Source organism: Leucopleurus acutus (genome assembly GCF_964270905.1).
Source record: "Leucopleurus acutus genome assembly, chromosome: 3".
Taxonomy (NCBI): Eukaryota; Metazoa; Chordata; class Mammalia; order Artiodactyla; family Delphinidae; genus Leucopleurus; species Leucopleurus acutus.
Window position 1 is genome coordinate 56,322,335 of NC_139145.1, and position 25,834 is coordinate 56,348,168.

The 25,834-nt window shown below is 40.5% G+C and overlaps 1 protein-coding gene across 8 annotated transcripts in view; it reads left to right on the forward strand.

Moving 5' to 3' along the window:
- NR3C1 (nuclear receptor subfamily 3 group C member 1) overlaps positions 1–25,834 on the forward strand; it is a 609,329-nt gene that overhangs the window by 474,122 nt on the left and 109,373 nt on the right. For 3 of the 8 annotated variants that reach the window (XM_082835987.1, XM_082835994.1, XM_082835988.1), the window contains exon 4: positions 11,051–12,253. In XM_082835987.1, the coding sequence (XP_082692113.1) occupies positions 11,064–12,253 (1,190 nt within the window). In that variant the 5' untranslated portion in view covers positions 11,051–11,063. Of the gene's footprint in view, positions 1–7,412; positions 7,466–7,614; positions 7,853–8,310; positions 8,632–8,719; positions 9,298–11,050; positions 12,254–25,834 lie in introns of those variants that run through there. The other 5 variants (XM_082835993.1, XM_082835990.1, XM_082835991.1 and 2 more) reach the window with 5 other exon arrangements.

Consider the following 25,834-nt stretch of genomic DNA (forward strand, 5'->3'; position numbering starts at 1 on the left):
TTCCATAGGGTTTGGTTCATTGTGTTTTCCTTGTCATTTGTTTCTAGGTATTTTTTGATTTCCTCTTTGATTTCTTCAGTGATCTCTTGGTTATTTAGTCATGTATTGTTTAGCCTCCATGTGTTTCTATTTTTTACAAATTTTTTTCCTGTAATTGATATCTACTCTTATAGCCTTGTGGTCGGAAAAGACACTTGATACGATTTCAGTTTTTTTATATTTACCAGGGCTTGCTTTGTGACCCAAGATATGATCTATCCTGGAGAATGTTCCATGAGCACTTGAGAAAAAGTGTATTCTGTTGTTTTTGGATGGAATGTCCTATAAATATCAATTAAGTCTATCTTGTTTAGTGTATCATTTAAAGTTTGTGTTTCTTTATTTATTTTCATTTTGGATGATCTGTCCATTGATGAAAGTGGGGTGTTAAAGTCCCCTACTATGATTGTGTAACTGTCTATTTCCCCTTTTATGGCTGTTAGCATTTGCCTTATGTATTGAGGTGCTCCTATGTTGGGTGCATAAATATTTACAATTGTTATATCTTCTTCTAGGATTGATCCCTTGATCATTATGTAGTGTCCTTCCTTGTCTCTTGTAATAATCTTTATTTTAAAGTCTATTTTGTCTGATATGAGAATTGCTAGTCCAGCTTTCTTTTGATTTCCATTTGCATGGAATATCGTTTTCCATCCCCTCACTGTCAGTCTCTATGTGTCCCTAGGTCTGAAGTGGGTCTCTAGTAGACAGCATATATACAGGTGTTTGTTTTTTTTGTCCATTCAGCCAGTCTTTGTCTTTTGGTGGGAGCATTTCATCCATTTACATTTAAGGTAATTATCCATATGTATGTTCCTCTTACCATTTTCTTGTTTGGGGTTTGTTATTATAGGTCTTTTCCTTCTCTTGTGTTTCTTGCCTAGAGAAGTTCCTTTAGCATTTGTTGTAAAGCTGGTTTGGTGGTGCTGAAATCTCTTAGCTTTTGCTTGTCTGTTAAGGTTTTAATTTCTCTGTTGAATCTGAATGAGATCCTTGCTGGGTAATCTTGGTTGTAGGTTTTTCCCTTTCATCACTTTAAATATGTCCTGCTACTCCCTTCTGGCTTGCAGAGTTTCTGCTAAAAGATCAGCTGTTAACCTTATGGGGATTCCCTTGTATGTTATTTGTTTTTTTTCCCTTGCTGCCTTTAATATTTTCTCTTTGTATTTAATTTTTGATAGTTTGATTAATATGTTTCTTGGTGTGTTTCTCCTTGGATTTATCCTGTATGGGACTCTCTGTGCTTCCTGGGCTCAACTGTTTCCTTTCCTATATTGGGGAAGTTTTCAACTATAATATCTTCAAATGTTTTCTCAGTCCCTTTCTTTTTCTCTTCTTCTTCTGGAACCCCTATAATTCAAATGTTGGTGCGTTTAATGTTGTCCCAGAGGTCTCTCAGATTGTCCTCATTTCTTATCATTCTTTTTTCTTTATTCTGCTCAGTTATTTCCACTGTTTTATCTTCCAGGTCACTTATGTGTTCTTCTGCCTCAGTTATTCTGCTATTGATTCCATCTACAGAATTTTTAATATCATTTATTGTGTTATTCATCATTGTTTGTTTTCTCATTAGTTCTTCTAGGTCCTTGTTAAACTTTTCTTGTATTTTCTCCATTCTATTTCCAAGATTTTGGATTATCTTTACTATCATTATTCTGAATTAATGTTCAGGTAGAGTGCCTATTTCCTCTTCATTTGTTTGGTCTGATGGGTTTTTACCTTTCTCCTTCATCTGCTGTGTGTTTCTCTGTCCTCTCATTTTGCTTAACTTACTGTGTTTGGGGTCTCCTTTTCACAGGCTGCAGGTTCGTAGTTCCCATTGTTTTTGGTGTCTGCCCCCAGTGGCTAAGGTTGGTTCAGTGTGTTGTGTAGGCTTCCTGGTGGAGGGGACTAGTGCCTGTGTTCTGGTGGATGAGCCTGGATCTTGTCTTTTTGCTGGGAGGGACTATGTATGGTGGTGTGTTTTGGGGTGTCTGTGAACTTAGTATAATTTTAGGCAGCCTCTCTGCTAATGGGTAGGGTTGTGTTCCTGTCTTGCTAGTTGTTTGGCATAGGGTGTCCAGCACTGTAGTTCGCTGGTCGTTGAGTGGAGCTAGGTCTTAGCGTTGAGATGGAAGCTTTTGCCGTTTGATATTACGTGGAGCTGGGAGGTCTCTGGTGGACCAATGTCCTGAACTTGGCTCTTCCACCTCAGAGGCACAGGCCTGACACCCGGCTGTAGCACCAAGACCCTGTCAGCCACATGGCAATAAGATGTCGTTGTCAAATGGGGTCCTAGCTGATTCTGAACAGAACCATGAGACACACAGAGACATTCCAGGGACAGTTTTTTTAAAGTAAGTTCTGACAACCCACATAAGATGCACGTGTTGGCTTAATATAAAATTAGCATATTCAATGGACTATCATATTCAAAATTATTAATACATACAAAAATGATAAAAATTTATTTGATTCCAATTTTCATTTGATATCATAGATCTAAAGTGGGGTGGAGGGATAGGATGATAGAATCAATGGAAACTACAGCCACGACAAGGAATCATGGGCTATAGGAAAATAAGTTACAAGGTCTCCTTATGTCAAAGGAAACATGTGTGATAAACAACAGAAAAGGTGGGAATGAATGTGGTATACGCTGTGCTCTTTCTTCATCAGGCTGTCTCTTAACTGAAACTACTGAATGCATTCATCTCAAGTAATCCAGGTTTTCCGTTCTCCCTGGAAAACATACTGATTGATGCAGGGCAGGCTGAACACTGGGGCCGAGATTACTTCCTGTACTCCATACATTGCTGTTCCCACCAGTTATGCTCTGTGCTTACCAACACTTCCTGGTGTTTTGGGAGTTTTTTCCCCCCAAAAATATGTTTATTCCATTTGTGTCGTTCTTGTAATTACTCGATTTAATTAAATATTAAGTAAAATGATGAAATATGAGTAATAGAAGAAATAGTTGTTGTTCTATAAAATCTAAATGGAAAAACGCCCTATAAATAACTGCTGTCAAACTAGGTGGATGTAAGACTACTTTAAAAGATTGTGGCAAGGGCAGGGGGGATGAACCATAAAAATTTAGAAATCTATACTCATTTTGTAAGTATTTTAATTTGTTGCTCTTTAAAGAAAACTGGGGAAATTGTAATACTACATATTAATAATAATTGCTAATGATGATTGAACACTTAATATACCCCAGGAATTAGTCTAAGCACTTCACATATATCGAACTTGTTTACTGTTTATAATAACTTGAATTAATACTATTATCATCCCCATTTTATAGATGATGGAAACTGAGGCACAGAGAGTTAGGTTGCCCAAGGTTACATTCTTCATAGAGGTGGTGGAGGCCAGCCAGCCAGTCTGGCTCTTAAACAGCTATGCTGTACTGATGCCATGTGGGTACAGTTTATACATGAATGAAAACATGGAACGCCAGTCAGTGGGCTCCCCAAAGCTTTAGACCTTCATCAGAGGATTAGAAAATAAATGTTCAATCACAGGTTGTAGGTTTTAAAGCTTAAAATTTCCAAGTATAATTTTTTTTTGCGATTCCCTTGCTTTAACTTTTTTTTTTTTTCCGGTACGCGGGCCTCTCACCGATGTGGCCTCTCCTGTTGCGGAGCACAGGCTCCGGACGCACAGGGTCAGCGGCCATGGATCACGGGCCCAGCCGCTCCGCGGCATGTGGGATCTTCCTGGACCGGGACACGAACCCGTGTCCCCTGCATCGGCAGGCAGACTCTCAAGCACTGCGCCAACAGGGGAAGCCCAACTTTTTATTTTTTAACTGACTTTTTAATTGAATTACATACCAGTCCAGTCCCATCAGTGAGAAGGTTTTGCCCTCTACGAAGGGGCAAGTGAAAACGGTGGTCTTAAGTACATACCAGAATGGGAGTTGAGATCTGTGTACACTGGCATAGGGATTTACTGTAGATACTTGAGCAGGAACATGACAGGATTCCATTGATTTGGAGGAGTAATCTGGCAGTGAGGCCTGGATTATTTTAATAGAAATGATACAAGAGATGAACAAAATGGGAGAACTCACTTGGATAATATATCAACTGCTATATAAATGTAAAAAGTGGTTTGGTTACTATTCAGGTTTAAGGTTTTATTGACCTTAGGACACAGTCTCAGACCCTTTCCATTCCTTCCTTCCTTCCTTCCTTCACTCATTCATTTAACAGATATCCACTGGGCACCTACTATGCGCTAGTGATATAGCTATGAAAAAGACAGACACAGGCTCTGCCACCACAGGGCTTTTATATTCTAGTGGAGGACACAGAAATTTAACAAATGAATCCAGAAATAACAAACTATCACTGTAATGTGCTACCAAAGTAAAGTACAGGACAGTATAGGAACAAACAGTAATAGGTCTTTGTTTGTTTGTTTTAGGAAGGAGTACTCGGGTGTTTAAACGTAAGACAGTTAAAATGAGGATCTTGAGTACTACCTGTACACATTTCATTAACTCATTTGGCCTCCACAACAATTCAGTAAAAGTGATATTATGACTAGTTGACTGAATGTTTTATTATAACTACGTACTGGTCTCTGTTGTAGGAGTGGGACATATAGCAATGAACAAGACAGAAAAGGTTCTTGCCTTGATTGAGTTTGGATATATCACCTTCATTCTCACCTTTGCTTCTGAGACAATCAAATATATTCCCCCTCAGACGGGGATTCATCCTATTTCTTCTCCTGTAGTAATTATAACTTCCCAGGGTTACAGATTAGTAATTTTCATATCTACAGATTTAAGATAGTATATATAAAACACTTTCAATGGTGCCTGGCAGATAGTAGAAGTTCAATAAATATTAACTACTGTTAGAATTGCTGTTGTTATTACAATGCTTAATCTCATGTCTTTTCTGGTACACTGGATTTCATTTCTTGAACTAAATTCCATACACACTTATTGCAAGCCTATCATGGAATTTACATACTCTTTCATGGAAGTTACAAGATCAGTGAAGAAAAATCTCGTTAATATTGTCTATTTCTGTCCTCCATGCTTAGCTGTGTGGTCTTGGATACACCTCAAGCTCTGTAAGCCTCAGTTTCCTCATGTTGAAAAATTAGAGTAATACCTATCCATTCAGCTATTGTCAGCAGAAGTGGGCAGCAGACGTGTGTGTATGTGTCTGTTGGGTTAATCAATAAATGTTAGCCATAAAGCACAATTCTAACTCTGAAAAGCAAACACTGGGCTAATCTACAGTTTGTGCATGCTTTCAAATGAGCATGCAAGACTAAAGAATGAGAGTTTTTTTCTATCAAATTAAAAAATTAACAGGCATATTTAGACCACTGAAAAGAAAAAATCAGGAAAATTCCACACTTTTGCTCCACTGAAAGTGTTTTCAAGGGTGATTTTTAATTTGAAATGATGTGTCCTCTCCCATTTTAAAGTTATCCACTGGACCTGCAGGAAAAAATGAGTGGGGAGAAAGTTAACTGGGAACTCTTATAAAAGCAGATGTTGTTTAAAAGCAGGGTATCCACCACCTACAATGTGAACAGGTAAGAGAGATGAGGTGGATTTTTTTTAGAGCACAGATTCAACTATGCAACAGGTTTATGGTATGGGAAGAGGTACTTGATTAGGTATCTGTTATGGTCCCTTTACATATATATGTACAAATTATTATATATAATATACTACATATATAAATAGTTCCTACTATTCTAAGCAGATGTACAAGGATGATCATTTCAGTACGTTATTTAACTCATTTTTAAAACATGCGTTAACATATTATGTATTGTAGGTTTGAGTCTTGATTTCTTTTTCATGAAGCTGTTGGTTGTTTGGGGACCCAATGCAGCAAAGACATCTGATTCTAGTATTTGAGACTCAGAAGGCAGGACACCTGGCAAGTAGGCTAAGTAGCGTTCTCGAGTCAATTCTCATTTACTATCCACTATGAGCACCCAAGACAGGGGCCTCCCTCCAGTTGACTTGAACCAAGGGAAAGAAAAGAGGAGTCATCTCGTCTGTATCCAGACGGGTTTTGTTAACAACTGGGTTGCTCGGCTTTCTTCCTAAAAATTCTCCTGGCTGAGGGTTCTAGCAGCCAGGGTTGGCTGAGGGTTGGCAAAGGTCTTGGTTCCCTTCTCTCTTCCGAGGCTGTGAGCGTATCTTCCTTTGCCAAGATGGCGGCCCTGGCATCATCTGGAGGCGGCCCGCGCAGATCGCCTCCGGGCGGGCGGCTCGCTAATAGCCTAGTTCTCTCCCGTCATCTCGAACGACACACGGGGCAGCGCCTACACTCCCAGAACCGAGAGAGGGCAACCTAGGCTGCCCGCTAGAGAGAACCTTGGCCAAGATGGTGGACGCGCGGCCGGGCGGTGTCAGCTGCCTTTACCAAGATGGCGGCAGGCGGCTTCCGGCACGCACTCCCCCCAAATCCTCTGCAAGATGTCAGGGCAGAGCAGCCGCCGCCAGTCTGAGCGCGGCCGGGCGCCCGGGCAGGGCTAGGTGGAGCTGCGGCAGCCTCCGCCCCCGGCTGCAGCTGGCAAGCGCTGTCACCTGTGGGGTCGCAAAAGTTACCACCCCAACCCCTAAAGCAACACAGCACAACCTTTCTCCGAGTCACACAAATCATAATATGTGCCGCCCAAGGTAGGCGGCTCGATCCCGGCGTCGCCCAAGCCCTCCAGACGCGGCGAGCTGGGGAAGGGGGCTGGGGCGGGGGCCACAGGCGCGGACTCCTCTCGCCCCACTCCCCTTTCGTTGGGGACAGGCCACGTGTTTCCCTCGGACAGAGGGGGAGGCGCGTAACGGGAAGAGCTGGAAGGAGTTTAATGCTGACATTTTAAAGCCGCGTGTGTTCTGTTTTATTTGGAGGGATGGGGGTCCCACGAACACGAAAGGGTGGGCGACGCATTGAGGCGAGTGCAGCAAATGTCAAGATTCGGGGGAGGGGCCTCCGCGGGAAACTTGGACGTGGGCCCCGAAGGGGGTGGAAGGAGAGGTCAGGAGTTGAGGTGGGGGAAGGAGGGCGTACTGTGCAAGAAACTTACTGTTTCGCTTGCAACTTGCTTTTAAGCCTGCCACCTCCCGCTTTCCTTAAAAATAATAATTTAAAAATGCAAAGAAATCCAGTTCGCTGGAGGTTTTGCATTTGGCGTGCAACTTCCTTCAAGTGTGAGCGCGCTAGGAGGGAGGGAGAGATGGGGGTTGAACTTGGCAGGCGGTGCCTCCTTCTGCCGCCGCCGCCGCCGCCGCCGCCTCGCAGGCTCGGAGAAGAGGGTGGGGGACAGTCGGGGCGCAGGGGAGGGTGGGTTCTGCTTTGCAACTTCTCTCCCGGTGCGAGCACGCGGCGGCGGCTGCAGACAGGGCCGCCCAGACGATGCGGGGGTGGGGGACCGCCGGCACGCGACTCCCCCCCGGCCCAGAGTATGTATGCGCCGACCCCCTTCCCTGCCCTCCCCTCCCTGAAGCCTCCCCAGAGGGCGTGTCTGGCCGTCCGGCCCTACGAGGGGCCGAGACGCCGCTGCACCGTTTCCGTGCAACCCTGTAGCCTCGTGCGAAGTGACACACTTCGCTCAACTCGGCCCGGGGGCGGCGGCGCGGACCACCCTCGCGGCTCTGCTGCGGGCCGCGCCCCGGCTCCCCCAGCCAGCCCGCTGTCACCCGCAGGGGCGCTGACGGTTGCTGCCGAGGGACCGGGCGAGCTCCGGAGTGGGTCGGGAGTCGCAGAGCTGGGCTGGGGCGGGAAGGAGCAGCGAGAAGAGAAACTAGAGAAACTCGGCTTCCCTCCGAAGCCCGCCCCAGAAAGACCAGGTCGGCCCCCGCCGCCGCCTCCTCTCCTTTTTCCTGGGGGGTGAGGGGTGGGGGTCGAGGAGAAGCCTCGGGCGCCCAGGAAGCAGCCTCGGCGGGGGCCGTGCCGGGGGGCCGCGGGCGGGCAGGCGCCGTCGCGGCCGGGGTGGCGGGGCCCGCGCGGAGGGCGTGGGGGCGGGGGCCGCGGCCGCCCCTGCAGTTGCCTAGCGTCGCCAACAGGTTGCACCGTTCCCCGCGCCGCCGCGCGGCCCCTCGGGCGGGGAGCGGCCGGGGGTGGGGTGGGAGCGCGTGTGTGTGCGAATGTGTGCGCGCCGCGGCGCCGCCTCCGCCCGCCCCCCGCTCGGTCCCGCTCGTCTGCAGCGGCCGGGCGGCCCTTTCGCTTGTCCGCGCTGCCTCCCCTCCTCCTCCTCCTCCTCCTCCTCCATTTTGCGAGCTCGAGTCTGTGACGGGAGCCTCAGTCACCGCCCGCCCGTCGGGGACGAATTCTAGTGGGTGGAAAGAGACGCAGCAGCCGGAGCGGCGGGAGCGGCGGGGCGCCGGCACGGAGGACGCGCGCCCGAGATCCCCGGCCCGCGAAGACGGGCGCGGGGCGGGGAGCTGGCTTGTCAGCCGGGAAATGGGAGACTTTCTCAAATAGGGGCTCTCCCCTCCCCCCATGGAGAAGGGGGCGGCTGTTTACTTCCTTTTTTTAGAGAGAAAAAAAATCTCTCGCTCCCGCTCCTCCTGCTTTCACACGCTAACTTGTTTATCTCGGCTGCGGTGGGAGCGGCGGACGGTGTGGGGTGAGTGGCGCCGCCGGCAGAGGGGAGGGGAGGGGAGGGCCGGGGGCTGGGCCCCCACGGGCGCTCGCTCCCCGAGGTGCGGGCCGGGGCCGGGAGGCCGGCTCGGCGGCGCCGCGGGAGCCTGCAAAGTTTTATTAGCTTCGGGTAGTGGGGGTGGGGGCTGGCGAGGGCCGGGGGACGGTGACGACAGGGCAGCGCGCGGGTGACAGCGCTGGCCTCTTCCTCTCCCTGGACCGCCGTCCCCTGGCCGAGGGGGAGGAACCCGAGCTCTCTGCGAGTGGAGCCTCGTCGAGCCGTCCGGGTTTCCAGGCTCTCGTTCGCTGGTGAGGAATCCTGGTCTCTCTCTCTCTCTCTTTTTTTTTTTCCTTCTTCCCCAAGTCCCTTTTCTTTTCCCTCCCAGGGGGCCTCCCAGACACCCATTTTTTTGGTGAACGCTGAGCCGCGTCTGAATCCTGCTCGCCCGACTCTGTCCGCTCCACCCTAGAGCGCCCGAGCGCGAGCAGGGTTTGTGTCGAGGCTCCAGTGCGTCTCCTTTCTGGCGGGCGCGCAGGGGTGTGTGTGCGCGCGTGTACACACGCAGGGGGCTGACAGCCTGCTACTCGGAGACTTCGGCCAGGGCTGGTGTTACCTGGTAGAAGTGGGCGTGTCGGAGAAAGAACTCAACAGGTCTGGACATATTTCTTTTTTAACCTCGCGCTTTTCTCTACCCCCCTCCCCCCCGCCCCGCGAGGGTTTGTTCTTTAGCGCTTGGCATCTTCGCTCCTGACGTTTTGAAGTGGCCCCTTTTAGAAGAAGACCCTCCCGGACCATAATAGTTTCGTGGTGCGATTTTTGACAAGCGCTAGTCGGACGTTTTGAGGTTGCAGACTTGGTAATTGCAGCCTTGTAATGCTGCTTAAGACCCCTTGGCATGGTTCATTAAGGCCAATTACTGTGACAGGGTTATTTGCAATTTAAACGGGGGGATAAAATCGTTTGAGGGATCGTTTCGTTTTATGAAGTATTGTTTTGGTTTCGAGTTTGAAGGCAGCTGTCAAAGTGGCGTGGAAATTCATTAGGCTCCATTTGATACCTTGTGTTTAGAGATCGTTATCAGCTAAACACGGAGGAGGGGCGGGGAGATAAGCAGTTTACCCTCAACCTCAAGATTTGTAGTGGCACGTCCCCACCTCTCTGTCTACCTTCATCACGCTCCACTTTTAGTGAGGGCCAGTGAAGTTTATGCTTCTTAAAGTCTCTGTACGGGAAAACTTTCCTTTCATTGGACAGGATTTGACTATACTGTCGCAAATATGCTTATCAAAGTCTCTGCCCGCCTCTTAAAACATCTTGATTGTCAACAATCTTCTAGCAACCTAACCCTCTTGAGAGTAGGCTCAGAATTAGGATAGGTGAAGGTTTAGAATGCAGGGAGAATTATTCTCAGCATTGTATTATTTTACTTGGATTTATATGAATGTGATTTTACAGTTCTGGGGTGGTTATTTTTTCCCTTTGTTTTTCAATACTTCGATATATGGAAAGGAAAATCTTAATTTAGAGACATAATAGTATTTCATACTGAGGGTCTTAAGCAGTTTTAAAAGAAAATGTAGCTTCATCTAGATTTTATTGTGTTGTAAGGGTTTGAGAGAGCTATATTTCTTATACCGTATTAAAAATATTGTAATGAGAAGCTACTACACATTCCTTTTTAAATCTAAATTTTAGTTAGCTTGTATACAGTGTGTTTCATTTCATATGTCCAAAATTTGAAAGCAGGCACTATTAGGCACATTCAGTAAGAAATATCGGTTAAAAATAGGAGCCTTTTCCTACCCTATTGGAAGATGAGCAGACCATCATTGTTTATCTTCCAAGTAAAATGCATGGTTCACCAGTAGGTTGTACTGAAAGGTTTGGATGTGTGACCAGCCGGTAGGAGAGGAATTGGGAGTAATTAGAGATAGAGAATTCTAGCATAGTGTTTATCAGATTTTATGTTTATTAGTTCTCAGAAAAGCCAACAGCCTTGACTGGTTGAAAAGAGGTAGGAATTTCAATGATCATACTTCCTTTTTTTTAATTAAATACTTTGATACCAACTTGAACCTTCAGAATAAACAGATGTAATGAATTATAATGTCCGTGATTAACAAAGTTACCAATTTGTGAGTGGCAGGATGAATAGCCAAGCTTAGTTTGATACAGTTTTGTTCTCAGCTGTGCAAATGGACTGCATTGTACTTTTAAATGTGGCACACTGAATGCGAGCAGGAGACACGGCTTTTATTTTACGGAAGTCAGAATCTACTCTTCTGATAACAAGGAATTAGATTCAGAATTAACTAAAAGGTTCATTTAACAGGCTCTTACTAATCGGATCACAGAGATAATGTGATTTTATAGCTTCTTATGTCCCCCTCTCTTTTTTTTGTAGCTGATATTCACTGATGGACCCCAAGGAATCATTAAGCCCCCCCAGTAGAGAAGAAATCCCCAGCAGTGTGCTTAGTCGAGAGAGGGGAAATGTGATGGACTTCTATAAAACCCTAAGGGGAGGAGCTACTGTGAAGGTTTCTGCATCTTCACCGTCACTGGCTGCTGCTTCTCAGGCAGACTCCAAGCAGCAAAGACTTTTGGTTGATTTTCCAAAAGGCTCCGGAAGCAATGCGCAGCAGCCAGATCTGTCCAAGGCAGTTTCACTCTCAATGGGACTGTATATGGGAGAGACAGAGACAAAAGTAATGGGAAATGACCTGGGATTCCCACAGCAGGGCCAAATGAGCCTTTCCTCTGGGGAAACAGACTTTCGGCTTCTGGAAGAAAGCATCGCAAACCTCAATAGGTCAACCAGTGTTCCAGAGAACCCCAAGAATTCAGCATCAGCTGCTGCCCCCACAGAGAAGGAGTTTCCAAAAACTCACTCTGATGTATCTTCAGAACAGCAAAATTTGAAGGGCCAGACTGGCACTAATGGGGGTAATGTGAAGTTGTATACCACAGACCAAAGCACCTTTGACATATGGAGGAAAAAACTCCAGGATTTGGAGTTTTCTTCTGGGTCCCCAGGTAAAGAGACAAGTGAGAGCCCTTGGAGCTCAGACCTCTTGATAGATGAAAACTGTTTGCTTTCTCCTTTGGCAGGAGAGGATGATCCATTCCTTCTGGAAGGAAACTCAAAAGAGGACTGTAAGCCTCTTGTCTTACCGGACACTAAACCTAAAATTAAGGATAATGGAGATCTGATCTTATCAAGCCCTAACAGTGTGCCACTGCCCCAAGTGAAAACAGAAAAAGAAGATTTTATTGAACTCTGCACCCCTGGAGTAATTAAGCAGGAGAAACTGGGCCCAGTTTATTGTCAGGCCAGCTTTTCTGGAGCAAATATAATTGGTAATAAAATGTCTGCCATTTCTGTTCATGGTGTGAGTACCTCTGGGGGACAGATGTACCACTATGACATGAATACAGCATCCCTTTCTCAACAGCAGGATCAGAAACCTATTTTTAATGTCATTCCACCAATTCCTGTTGGTTCAGAAAATTGGAATAGATGCCAGGGATCTGGAGATGATAACTTGACTTCCTTAGGGACTTTGAACTTCTCCGGTCGATCGGTTTTTTCTAATGGCTATTCAAGGTAAGATTAATGCTTTCTGTTTCTTGAGAATGGTACATTTAAGATCAATTGATAGATTTAAGTATTCATTTATTTGAATGTGTTCGACAACAATTCAAGTGCTTTTTCATGTGAATAAGTTTAAGCGGGCTCTTGAAAGTAGGCATGGTAGAAAACCTAAGTGATTGGTCTGTACAAAACCCTTCCCAGTATTTTTTTTCCCCCCCCTGAAATAATGGTATTTAGTATCCCATTGGCCAGTAATTGAAATTTTTATGTAAAAATTTTAAAGAATACTGCTCATTTACAGGTGTCTTTAGTAAAAAATATGTAAATTCAAGGGGGTATAGTGTTTAGAAATATATATTTATTGTGCATATTTTTAAAGCTGTTTTAGAATATGCTCTTACACTACGATGAAAAACACCCGTAATACTTCACGTAATCAAACGTTGTGCTGTATTTGTACATTTGTGAAGTGTTAGCCTGAGCAGATTAAAGGGTTAAAAATTAGAAGTACTAACAATGAACCCTTTTCTTCAAACTGAACCTTGAAGAATCTGAGTTCTGAGATTGCTAAAGCAATGCAGTCAGTGCGCAGTGTACCTGACGAGAGTGTTAGACGTGGGACTTGCCCACAGCGTTCCTGACCTAAAGCAGATAAGTTGTGTCTGCTGATTGGTCTCTTTAAGAAAGGAATTGGTGGCAACACGGTGCTTGATTTTACTTTCAAATGTTCTTACAAGCTCTCAAGTAGATAGCTGATGGCCAACATTGTTGAGCTTCAGTCTCAGCTATGTTTGATCTGTTTCTCTGTCTCCTTTTTTCTGCATCATTTTTAAGTATATTGACATTTCCATTTGACCTCAAAAAGGTCTGTTAAAATGTAATTACCAGGAGAAAGTTCTAAATGTAGGTGTATCTTCCTAGGAGTTAAGTTCTCTATCCTGCACCCCCACCCCCAGTTCAGATAAATGTATATCACATTTTAGGTGTGAAAGAAAATATAAAAATGTAATTGTAGAGACACAAGATTGATTGATTAATCAGTGGGTTTTTTTGAGGGAGGAGGAAGGGCATAGTAGACACAGTGATTTCTTTGTATGTAAGTACTGTAAGTTCGTAAATATTCGTGTTCACATTAACTAGTCATTGAAGATTTTATTTAAAACTCTCTTTAAAAATGCTTTTTCTGTTAAAGGTATATTCTAATACTGAGGTGTCTCTTTTCTTTCCTCTTTAAGTAGGAAGCTTTGCTTGTTGGGGAAAAAATTTAGACTTAGATTTAGGCTATGTTCTGTTCCTTTAAAAGGCTTAGATGTTTCTTATCAAAAGAAAAAAAAATCCTTGGTTCTTGTGTGTCTTAACGTAAACTACCTACTAATCTATTATTAAAATAATAATTATCTTTTACTTAGAAGAACACTTCAGCTTTTTATTGCTATCATTCTGAATTGAAGGTTTAAAATGTTTTCAGTAAGGAGATTTGAGATGTTATCGCATAAGCTGTTGTGTTTAAACGTTAAAAGACATGCTGTGTTTTAAATTTTTCAATCTCAAATTTTTGGCAGTGGAATTGATGATTGAATGTGCTTGTTTGTCTTGAAAGAGTAAGTACAGTTAGTTTGACTAAGCTTTCTGTAGGAAACTTACATTGATTTATAAAACATGGAATCATACAAAGAAAAATCATATATCTTAGGAAAAGCTTGGTGATTATTAATGCTTTTTGTTCTGATAATCAGCATGGTAATGTTATCATTTTCCTTACTACAAAAAAGGCATGGAAGAAGAACTTATCATTTTCCATTCACAATGAACTTTCATTAAGCCCTATAGAATCTAGGATCTGGAGAGTAAGTCTTAGATGAATATAGTTATCCTTAAATCATTAAAGATCATTTTAGTACTTTTTCTAGTAGTTTATAACATTTAAAGTGTGTCAGCCTCATAACAGCCATATGATAGTAGACAAAGCAATGATGATGTGGCTCTTTCAAGATTCTTTAATATCCAGTGAAATGATTATTTTATGCCAATGTGTGATTTGGAATTATAATCAGTAGTTTGTGTCCTAATGAAAAGGTATAATATCTTTACAGGATAGTTTGAGAAAGTTTGAAAATTTTGTACCTTATGGGATTAACATTGGGAACTGTGATTACCCAGAACAAAGCTTCTTCCAAATAAATTGAAACAATGTTTCTTTTTTACCATCATTGAATTAGCCTGTTGTTTCCAAACAATAGCCTTGATATAACTAAAATTGGTTGCTTTCTCTTCTCTATATGTTACTTTGGTTCCAGCCAAACATTAAGGCCAGTGACCCTGAGTAATCAGCAGGTATATCAACATGTTGAGACAACTATACTGAATACTGACTTTCTGAATTTAGATATAGAAATATTAAATCCACTAATAACTTGCCTTCTATTTAAGTTTTTTAAAGCAAAAATTGTAATTTGACTTTTTAAGATGTCACCTAAAATTGCTTTTTCTTAGTATGCTTGAAAAAAGTCACTTTACACTCTGTTTTGGGAGGGAAGGCAATTCCTTCTGATGTGTCAACATAGCACAACATCCAGTTATTATGTTAAATTGTAAAATTATGAGTGTCATGATTGAGCATAGTAAAGTTTTTTTTTTTAAGGTTTAAGTTCGTTGATAGTAAAACAAGAGAAACCTCATTGATACTCAAATACATTCTTTAAGTAAAACGAACTAGCCATTCTACCTTAATATGCTTTTTAAATTCTGAAATTCAGTAAATTTAGCATAAACGTGTAACATTGATGAAGGCAGATTTCTGCATGATTTGATTTTCAGCATTGTTTTACTTGAGCATTAATGGTGAAACTGCTGAAAAGAGGCAAAGAAGTAAATGGTTTCAGGTGGAATTAGAGCTTTTATTGGGATTATGTTGAAACTTTAGTGTTAAAAAGTTGATCGTTTTCTGAAGGGTATGATTATTGGAGAGAAAGAATGATGCAAGATGAATTTGTAAATTCAGTCTTAGGTGGAGTTTAGGGCTCTGTTGGTTGCCATTTAATGAAGCTATGAAAATTTATGTAGATTTTAACATCTCATTATTAATTGCACCTGTGTCTAATTTTATTAAGCTAATGCAAATGAAGACCTGTACAAGCACAGGATGAGTGAAGCAAATTCTGTCCCTTTTTCATTTTTCTTATTAACATCATGTTGAATGTTTTCTCAGAGAAGGGAGGCATAAAGAAGAGATTTTTATTGATTTTCCCCCTTTTTAATGGATACTTTCTTTACTTCCTTTTTCCTCTCCTTCCAGAGGTTCTGGCAGTGAGTATTTCAATCAGTGTCTTTTTTAACCTTAATGTTTCTGATATTCACTCATAAAACGATTTCTGAATGTTACAGGAGATTTGCTTTTGGCTCTTTGTGTATTTTTAGCTTTATGATAATCTCTTCCTTTTCTTAAAACCCTCTACTTCTTTATGGCTATATTATTAGTAAAAGAAAAAAAAAAACACACAAGGTAAAACACATTGTGTATTCAGGTGTGTCAATTTAGTGTGGAATGACTCCAGTATAGAAATGTGTGATTAGCGTGTGGTCAGATTTTATTGAAATTACTTCTTGTGATGTTTCTTTGGCTATTCCATTATATTTTTATAACTGATAAAATAATTTGTATTATAATGCTGTTTTGGTTTTATCTATTGATGTTACAGATATTTTAGTTAATCTGACCACTTTCAACATTATGTTGACTGTTTATAAATTTTATGAAAGACCTGTTCTGAAACATACCTTCCATAAATGTAGCTTAAATGCAAATTGTAATAGTAGTAAAATTCATATGTGTGTAGAGATCACTTTAGGGGCTTTTTGAGATTTTAGTGAAGGAGAGATTGACTCAAAAGGGTTTATTTTAGTATGAGTGACTAATGTGAAAGAACATCTGTATTAATTGGTTGATTATAAGTCTTAATCCACACTGGCCTGCAGGTGATTGAAATAGGCTAGTTGTTAGGAAATCTTAATTTACGTTGGGTTTAAAATAAGCCTGGGACATATTTCTTAAAACCCACTTTTTCTTACTTTTAAGATCACACCTAATTTTACTGAGCAATAAGTTCTCATTATGTACTGCTGTTTATCTGAGCAAATTAAATAGACAAAATAGGTTTGTGCCTAATAGCATTTACCTTCTGAGGATATCCTGGTAATTGTGTAATGCCGTTTTTACAGGTATTTGCCAAAGTAATGGGCACTTGCTTCCATATTCCTGAGTCAAGGAAAATGTATATTGGTAAATCGTATTGCAAAAGAATTTTCAAGAAATATTTTGTTGAATTAAACTATAACTGAAAAAAATCAACTACTTACTGACCTCTATAGAAGTGTTTCGAAGCCCATGCTCTCTTTACTTCTGTAACTTCAGAGAGCCAGCTGCTCTCATTTCCTTCTGGCTTGTTCTACTCGTGTTTTGTATTTTCAAGTAAATAAAAATATTCTTATGGGGAACTTCCATTTAGGGGGGAAAAAAAAAGAGAAAAGATCTGTTAAGTGTTCCTCTCTCTTTGAATTGTGCATGATCATTTTTATGTTAGCCTGGATTAGAGTGTGAGTTTTAATGGTAATTTTTGTATTGATTTTACCCAGTAAGTTATAGTTTAGAAAGTAAGCAATTTTATAGTGGTTCAAAAATTAGTTGTAGAGAGTGATTTCAACCCCCAGACACCTAATTTTGACAGGTTGCCTTTTTATTCCTCACTACCGTCACAAATGTCCCTTGAATACGGGTTTCCAGTGGAGTTTGTGAATTAAAGGGTATTGGGGGAAGGCAGGCAAGAGAGGGAGGGGCGGTGGAGATGTGGAAAGGTGGAAGATAAGTTTAGAAACATCAAGAGCAATTCCGAAAACCAACAATTTGGATCAGCTGTCATGAAGTCAGAGGACTAAAAAAAGAAAAATTTAGGGCTGTGTTTCAGGATTACAATTTAGTTTCTTTTATCTGAGGTAAAAATCTAAAGCTAATTGTGGCAATATAACCCTGATGTTTATAGGATTACATTGTTGTCTTTTGCTATACTTTATTACCAAAAAAAAAAAAAGATGGAATGGAGATTTTAATTCCTTTTAGATTATTTCAGCTAAGATCAAGTTCATATTTTCCCCATTTTTATAGGCTGCTATTTAATCAATAACAATCTAATTACTGGCATGTAGTTGAAACAAGGATGATGTGTTATGTTGATAAAACCACTTTATATTTCCTAGTGCACTTTGACATACACTGTCATCTGACTATGGAGTACAACCCTCTTCTCTAGTCATATATTTCCATGGGTTGCATATTTTTCTGCTGGAATGTTAAAGAAATAAGTTCTTATTTATGTTACATATATATAATAAATTATGGGATTCTGCAGTTGTCAGATGGTCATTTAAACTATTTATATTGCAATATGGTCCTTAAAGTCAATTATTTTGAATGGAAATGTGTCATCACCTAATTTTATCTCTGGGCCAGTTTAAATATTAATGAATTATCTTAGTAGAGCTGCATGCTTAAACATACTTTTCCAGAGTAACTCAAATTTTAATTTTGAGTGCTTTAAAACTTTTTTTCTTTTGAGCAAGTTTCAGCGAGATTAAAACTATCTATAATATAACAAATTTAGTGAAAACCTCTTATTTTAGAATTTTTTTCTTTCATGCTGTTAGCGCTCCAAAAATATCTGTGGGGAGAGAAAGGTTTAATGATATGATTAGTTGTAAATGTTTAGCACGTTATCTTACATGGAATTTTAATTTTTTTAACAATTTGAGAGTTCAACTTAAGCATGCAGTGTTTAGGACATACAGTTTGTTGCAATAAATGTTAACTTTTCTTTTTACAATAAAATTAACCTTTATTCTAGTTGATTTCATAATTATTCTTAATATTTAGCTGTGGCTATTATGAAAGTATATTTGATAGCCAATTTTTTAAAGCTATTGTGAAATGACATCTAACTTAGTACATGCTTTATTATTTCATGCTGGTTGGGGCAATGCAGTGACTTATGACCTTATGATTGTCACATGTTGAACTGTAAAGCTCTACCGGTTCGCTATGGACACTTTTCCTTTGTTGTTGTTTTACTGTTTTTGTGCTTTTGTAATTATTGGGGATAAGGGTTTTCTTAATTTTAAGATGATATAAATTGCAAGTTTGGTGGGTATTTTTCCTAATCTTCAAATCCCTTCCAAACAATTTAATTTAGTTATTCAATAGTAGAAATAGTAGAAGGAAGTAGACCAAAAATTAGAAGACTTGAGTTCTAAGGCTGAGCTGAACCAATCTATGACCTTGAGTAATTAGGTGTTTTAGAGTCAAAATATTTTCTTTACAATTATATATGAATTATTTTCAAAACGTGTGTGTACTTCTGTTTCTAAAATTCTACAATCTTCTTAACCTATTGTTTTAGTGAAGGAGGCAACTGGGGTAGGGAATGATATACTAAAACTGGGTCTTTGTACATTATCAAGAAGTACAAGACAAGAATGAACCCAGATTTGGTATTTTTATGAAATAATAATTTAAAATAACGTAGTTGGTGGTACATAGAAAATAATATGTAAACACTGTTGTTGGTAGAGCCAGAGAGGTGGGGCTCTTGGGTTCTCAAAGCTTGCTTTCTATGTTTGGTACAATGATTTTAGATTAGAGCTTAAAGGGAGTTGAGAGCTCATCTACTCCCCACACTCTCATTTCTGAGATGAGGAAATGAGACCTATAGAAAGTGTCTAGAGAAAGATCACAGAATTAGTTAGTGGTATCACACTTTGAATACCTAATTCTCAATAGTCTAAACTCCTCAGCAGGCTTCTCTCAACATCTAGTCTCTAGTTGTAGAGATCTGAAACATAATACAGATGAGGCAGGTATTCTATGAAAGTTACTTTGAAGTTAACTATATTGTCCATATTCTTTCCTATATATTTTTAACCTTAAAAATCTTAGGAAAAAAGATTATTAAAAATCTTTAATTTTGTGGCACCACTATGCTAAGGACTTTGTATGCATTCATCTCATTTAAACCTCTTAACAATGCTATGAAGATTTTTAATTCTAGTTTCTATATTGTTACTGATTCTGTCCTTAACTTTGCGGTATTGAAGGCAGCTGTTATTTACCTTAATTTTATAGGTGGGGAAATCTGAGACATTTAAAGAAAAAAAGAAAAACATAGGAATACTTAATAGTGATCTGAAGGGAAATATTTGATATTGTGTTAGAAATCCCTCTTGGATCTTCAGTAATTTTTATTTGTCATCAGTGAATTTGTAAACAAAATATAAAGGAGAAATGGGATCATGCCTCTCTGCTGTCTTGCATACATTTGTGTAGTCACTTACGGCTCCCTGTCACAGTTTCAGCTTCTGGAAAATAGGGAGAGCACCCAGCATTCTTGCTTGCGAGTCTTATGCATGGTGGTTTACTTTGAAAATTAAAAAGTACTATAAAAATTCAACGTGGAATTCTTAAAGCTCTGCAACGTCTACTGAGCTCAAACCAGCATGACCCTCACTGGCTTAAGTACATTGGGACATCTGTGCCTATGGAGGTATTTCCTATTTATCAAGCACTAAGACTTTTTCAGTGTCTACTATGTATAATCCCTGAAGGGTCATGGATCCCAGTTTTATAAGGACTAATATATTTAAAACTTTCTAGTGCCAAGATCGCTTTTTTACATTGATATATTTTTCAGTTTGGGGTTTTTGTTAGCTTTTCAATGCCATCTGAACTTAACAGCCATACTGATAACTTCAATCACATTGTTATCTTTTTCTAAATAAACGCCAGAATACCCCCCTTTCTGTTTTACTGTCTGGTATTCTTGTAAAATCAAGTATGCAAAGATCCTTTGTCATTAAGAAACTTTAATTTGAAAAGCTGTGAGAAAAAGAGCTTCTGACTATAATGAATCCCAAAATTTATCCTAAGTTCATAAACTTGGGAGAATTATGAAGCTCACTTGACTTTATTTACTGACTTTTTTCTTTTTGATAAAAAAGTGGTTGAAAAAAACTGCAGAAAAATTTAGTGGATTAAACCAAAGATATAAATCTCTTTAGATAACAAAGAACCGAGTACAGAAACACGTTAAGTGGCAGTTTCTTATCACTAGACACGTACAGTGGGCTGGTGTCGGTGCAGTCAGTGGGTACTAGGTTTTGAATATAATCTAAGAAGAAATGTTTCTAAAGGAAAGGTAAGAAAAATAGGTGAAATAATCTCTAATTCAATATATTAGGGATGAGTGATCCTTTAATTGATAATAATCATTTAACAAGATAATAATCACTTAACAAGACTGTGCGGTGCTTTTGGGGGTACCAAAGACACTATTTGAAAGAGAAAACAGAGAAGCCGGAAGAAAAAGTTAGAACTAAGAAATCCATGGAAGAAGAAAATGGAAGTTCTAAATGCCAGTTCCAGTGTCTGGTTGAATTTGATTTTTCGAATGCCTAAGTGCTTCTGTATGAATACTGGGAAATATATAAGCAGCCTAGTTACACTGTGTTAATAGGTGGACGAGCCACAAAGGCCTGTCCTAGGAAGGGAATTCTTGAGATGGGTGGAGTGGGAGGTTAACTACAACATCTCAAAGGTCCTTCCAACTGCCCTGGCAGCAGCAAACACTTACTGAGCTAGGCATTGGGCATCCAGAGATAAAGAAGAGAGATATCCCCAACCGCGACTTCACAGATCTTCTCGAGGTCTTCATACTTGTTCCACCCTGCCTCCCACTGCACCCCACCCCACAACTTTCCACATCCATTTTGCTTTTTGAAATGTCCACTTACCCCAGAAGGCATAACTGAAACTTCATAGAGGAGGAGAGTGTGTGGATGCATGGGAAACAGGAGTTGATTCAGTTATTTGGGATAAAAAGGCGGTAACAAGGAGTCTGAGACAGACGGAAAGAATGAGCTGATTAGATGAGGAATGAGTAGTTGGGAATGAGCCAGCAGGAGACTTCGTCACCTGTGGAGGACACTGATATGTACAGTGTTGTCATCCTGTATATTACATGATATAAGACAAGGAGAGAACATGATTTGCGTGCTTAGTGCAGAACCTCAGGTTATACCCCCTTGGTGTAAGACTTTCTTTTTCTTCTAGTCACTTAGGAATATCTCCTAACTCTCTAGAAGAAGCATAATCCTCTTTTTAGGTCCCCTGATGCATTTTATGCCTGGGAACATTCTCTTCCCGGATATCTACATGGCTCTTTCTCTCTATTCAGGTCTCCACTTAAACATCAGCTCCTAAGAGAGGCCTCTCTGACTGCTTTATCTGAAATAGTAGCATCTTTCACACACTCTTCCCTTCCCCTCAACATTATATACCTAATTGTTTGTGTCTTATCTGCTCACCTGCTGAAACCTGAGTTCCATAAGAGCAGTGATATTGTCTGCCTTGCTTATTCCTATATCCCAGCAAGTCGAAGAGTGTCTAGCACATAGTAAGACCTCAATAAATACACGTTGAATGTATGAATAAACAAACTTGACATATAAACTAAGATGTATAAGGATGGATTGCGCTCCTGTCTTTCCAGAGAAAGGATATGTCAGCAGATAGTATCACTGTGAGAGATGGTAGCCCAGGTTATCTTCTCCAGATAGGAAACAAGTTTTAAGATGGGTAAGCGCTTATGTATCCAGAGACAAAGTGTACATAAAGAATTTTATTTTTAATGGTTGTCAGCCTTTAAGTTGGCTCTAAGACTTTGAAATGAATTGCTCTTTCACAGTGTCTCACAACAACTCTGGTACATTTACCATTGAACAAATTAGGGTAACCAAAGCTTTGAAATGAAGAGTTTGAGGTTTGGCTTTTTAAAATTTATCCTGCTTAAGCTAGTAACCTTTTGTAGCTTTCATCTTTATGTTTTTCACTTGTTTAAGAATTGAGGTTATGCTTGCAGACATCTAATGTGTACATTTGTGTTGATTTATCTAGACAAGTCAGGCAAGAAATCAATTTGCCCATTTTTCAGATAACTGTGTGTATAATGACTGAATACTCCAAGAGAGGAGGTATCTTATTTTTGCTTGAACTTCCAGATTATTGTTCTTCAGCTTATTTAGATTTGACTTACTCTACCTATAGTTTTGACTTCTTCTATCTATGGTATATAGCAGCAATTCAAAGTTAGTAAGATAAGTTATCTCTTCCACTAAGAGTGGTAGGAGAGTTCAACCTAATATGGTAAAGACAGTCACAGAAAAGAGAAAATGTAAGGTAAGTAGGTATTAGCTAAAGCCAGAAAATCAGATGTGGTCATTTAAGAATGAACTGCTTTAGTATTCAGGAAAAAAAGAGGGGAGGACCAAGGACAGTGCTCTGGAAGGCATCCAAAGAGAGCAGCCACAAAAGATAATGAATAGCTGGAGAATTAGGAGACAACAATTTTAAATTGGGGCGGGAGAGAGTGGTATATGCTGTCAAGTCAACTAGGATAGAAGAGAGAGAACAGAATATCATAAATACGAGAGACTGTTGTTGAAGCCAGTCTTTAAAATGTATAAACGTCCTCAGAAGTCTCAAAGTGAAATCCTAAACGGAACAACAACACAACTAGATTTAATTTAGTTATTTAAATTCAGAAAGAAAGGAAGAAACCCTGAGTTTGAGATCTTAATCAGTCTTTCAAATTTAGTTGAAAATATTGAAGTGGATAATAAGAAACATGCTTGTGAGACCACTAAGACCCTGACACTGGGTGAGGAGTAAGAGACAAAGGCAGGAAACCAGGGGGGAATTAAGTTTCTGTTCCCGGAGAAGCCAGCACAACAGAAAAAAAAAACTGGCCATACCCTCGTTCTAATTGACTGCAACACTGCTTTCACTGTTATTCCCCTAATCAAAAAATGTCTGTGATTCTGTTACTTACAGCATTGTGGTTCTCCATCTTCCTTCCACCACAACCCATACGCCAAATAGCAGCCACGTGGATACTCCAGAACCCTTGGAGAACGTGGGTTATGCACAATTCATGCAGCTGTATCCTGATCTGTCATATCCAGGAAAGCACATCTGAGTGTAACTGAGATCATAGGATAGTCTGTGAATTGGCTCTTCTAAAGATGGTTTTTGTTTATTACTATTTTCACAAATGCCTTTTCAAAACTTACAAAAATGATGTGTTCATTCCCTTCAGCAAAATTATACCAAGAAAATGTAATAAACTTTTCCTCATTGTCTCTCCTTTCCTCTTTCTTCCTTCCTTTCCTTTCCTGTCTCCCCTTCCACATTTCTGTATAATCATATAAGCATACACACGCACATATAAAGCGTTCTGGGTTGTTTGTTTTTAAATAACAATAGGATCATCATATACCAGTTTCTCTGCAGCCTGCTTTTCTAACAGTACATGCTGAACATCCTTCCAGATAAACAGATGTAGATCCCATTCTTTTTAATTAGTTGTACAATGTTCCATTCAGGTTGTTTCATGATTTTTGCCACTACAAACAAGGCTGCAATAAACACCCTTTTCTGTGTATCCTTACAAATAGCAACTTTGTTTCTAAACATAGATTCCCCCAAAGTAGGGTTGCTGAATCAAGGGTACATACACTTACATTTTTGACAGATATTTCCAAATTACTTTTCACAAGGGTTACAGCAAATCATTCTAAGCTGGCAGTGTTTTTACTTTATAATGAAAATACGTAAATCATTATTCATAACAGATTCCCTGCCACAAATCCTAAAATTGATCACAACATACCAGCGTGCCATATGATGTAGCTGAGGACTACTGCAGTCTGGAATTCAGCCTCATCCTCTCTGCTTTTAACATCCTCTCTGCTTGTAACCTTCTAGACCAGTTTCATGCCCGCTCAACTTCGTACACTTTCTTTTATGTAGCCCAGCCCATAGCAGCCTCTTCCTTCATCTGATGGTATCCAATGGCAACTACTAACCATACAGGTTTTTATACCTAAGTCAGTGATACAGCACATAGTAGGTGCCCAATAACTATTTGTTGGATTAATACTGTTTTCTTTATTTATTTATCTCTTCAACTAGATCCATTCTTTTAAGACAAGCAAAGCTAATGCTACAGCACTTAGCACTTAAGATACTCAATTTAGGTTGGCTTTTTAAACAAAGAACCACAGAGAAGAAGAGCAAATAATGTGGTTTTACCTTTAGTCATATATTTTACCCCTTTCAGGGCAAATTTGGAACTGTAAGAATCCAGTACCAGCAATAACAGTAACAACATTTGTGTTCAGCAGTTACTATATGCAACGCACAAGTCAAGTTGCAAAGGATACAGCAGCGAGCAAGGCCAGTGTTGTTTCTGTCTTTGTGAAGCTTATGGTCTTATGGATGTTACATTTAAAATATTTGTAGGAAATGTTAAAACAATGGTGTCCAATTTCAGGCTCTTTCCAGCAGAGGCTGTGGAATATTTATCTATTCATTCAGCATTTAGTGCCAATTCTGCCAGGCACTGAAGAGAAAGCCCAAAGGCAGCCAGACCTTTGCTGGGAGGGCGACTGCTTGTTGGTGATAGACCTGTTTCCCAAACTAGCTTCACCGTTTCTGTATCTGTGTGTAGCAGCAAAGGAATAGAGAGAGTAGTTGATGTTGGCATGTACGCCAAGGGCATTCCTTGTTCAGGAAGGGTCCCAGTCCCCATCACTACCTAAAACACAAACCACCAAGGAGTGTGCTCCTGTCATTCACTTCAGCGGAAGCCAGTCTTTCTGTCCAGTCCTCACTTTTCATATGAGGAAACTAAGGCCAAGTACAGTTAGGACAGTACTGTGGGTGAGAATTAGGACTCTGCAGTCAAATTCTCTGGGTATGACTGTTTAACAGTTGTGTGACCTTGAGCAAGTTTGTAACCCTGTAAGCCCTCAGTTCCCTCACCTTTAAAATGGGCACAATGAGATAATGGGTATAAACCCCATGGCACAGTGTCTGGCAGTTGTAAAGCACTTGTGAACTGTTAGCTAATTTTAGTGACATGGCTAAGATTAGACAGCTCCTTAAATGCCAAAGGTTCCTGCTTGAGGACTGTGTCCATTATGCCATACGGTGCTATTCATAAGCTGTTTTTAATTAAGGTAATTCTTAAACTAGCTTCATTGTGATCTTAACTTTCATACTAAGTAATTATAGTTACATAATGGAGCCTTTCACCTCTGGTACCATTATCAGATTTTTTGGCCGTAAGTTTGAAGAGGAACTGAAAATGCATATGTGATGGATGTTTTGTTAAAATGAGTGCAGAGTGCTTCCCTTCTGGCTCTTCTCCACTCCATCCTCCCTCCCCACCACACTCCTCTACTCTGAGTCACTCTTCCACTACTTGAACCTCTTAGGAACTCCGTTAAGGTAAATCGGGATAATTGTCTGAAGAAGAGCAATCCTCTCACGTCTTGACAAACTTTTGCGGTTTTATAAGTAAGTTCATTGCTTCTGTCATCTGATCTCTTTATGTATCTTTAGCTTCTTCTTAAAGAGAATATTAACTCTCTAAAAGTCATATTACAGTATAAAGTTTCTACTTCTTCAAAGAGGGACTTTAAGAAAATAGT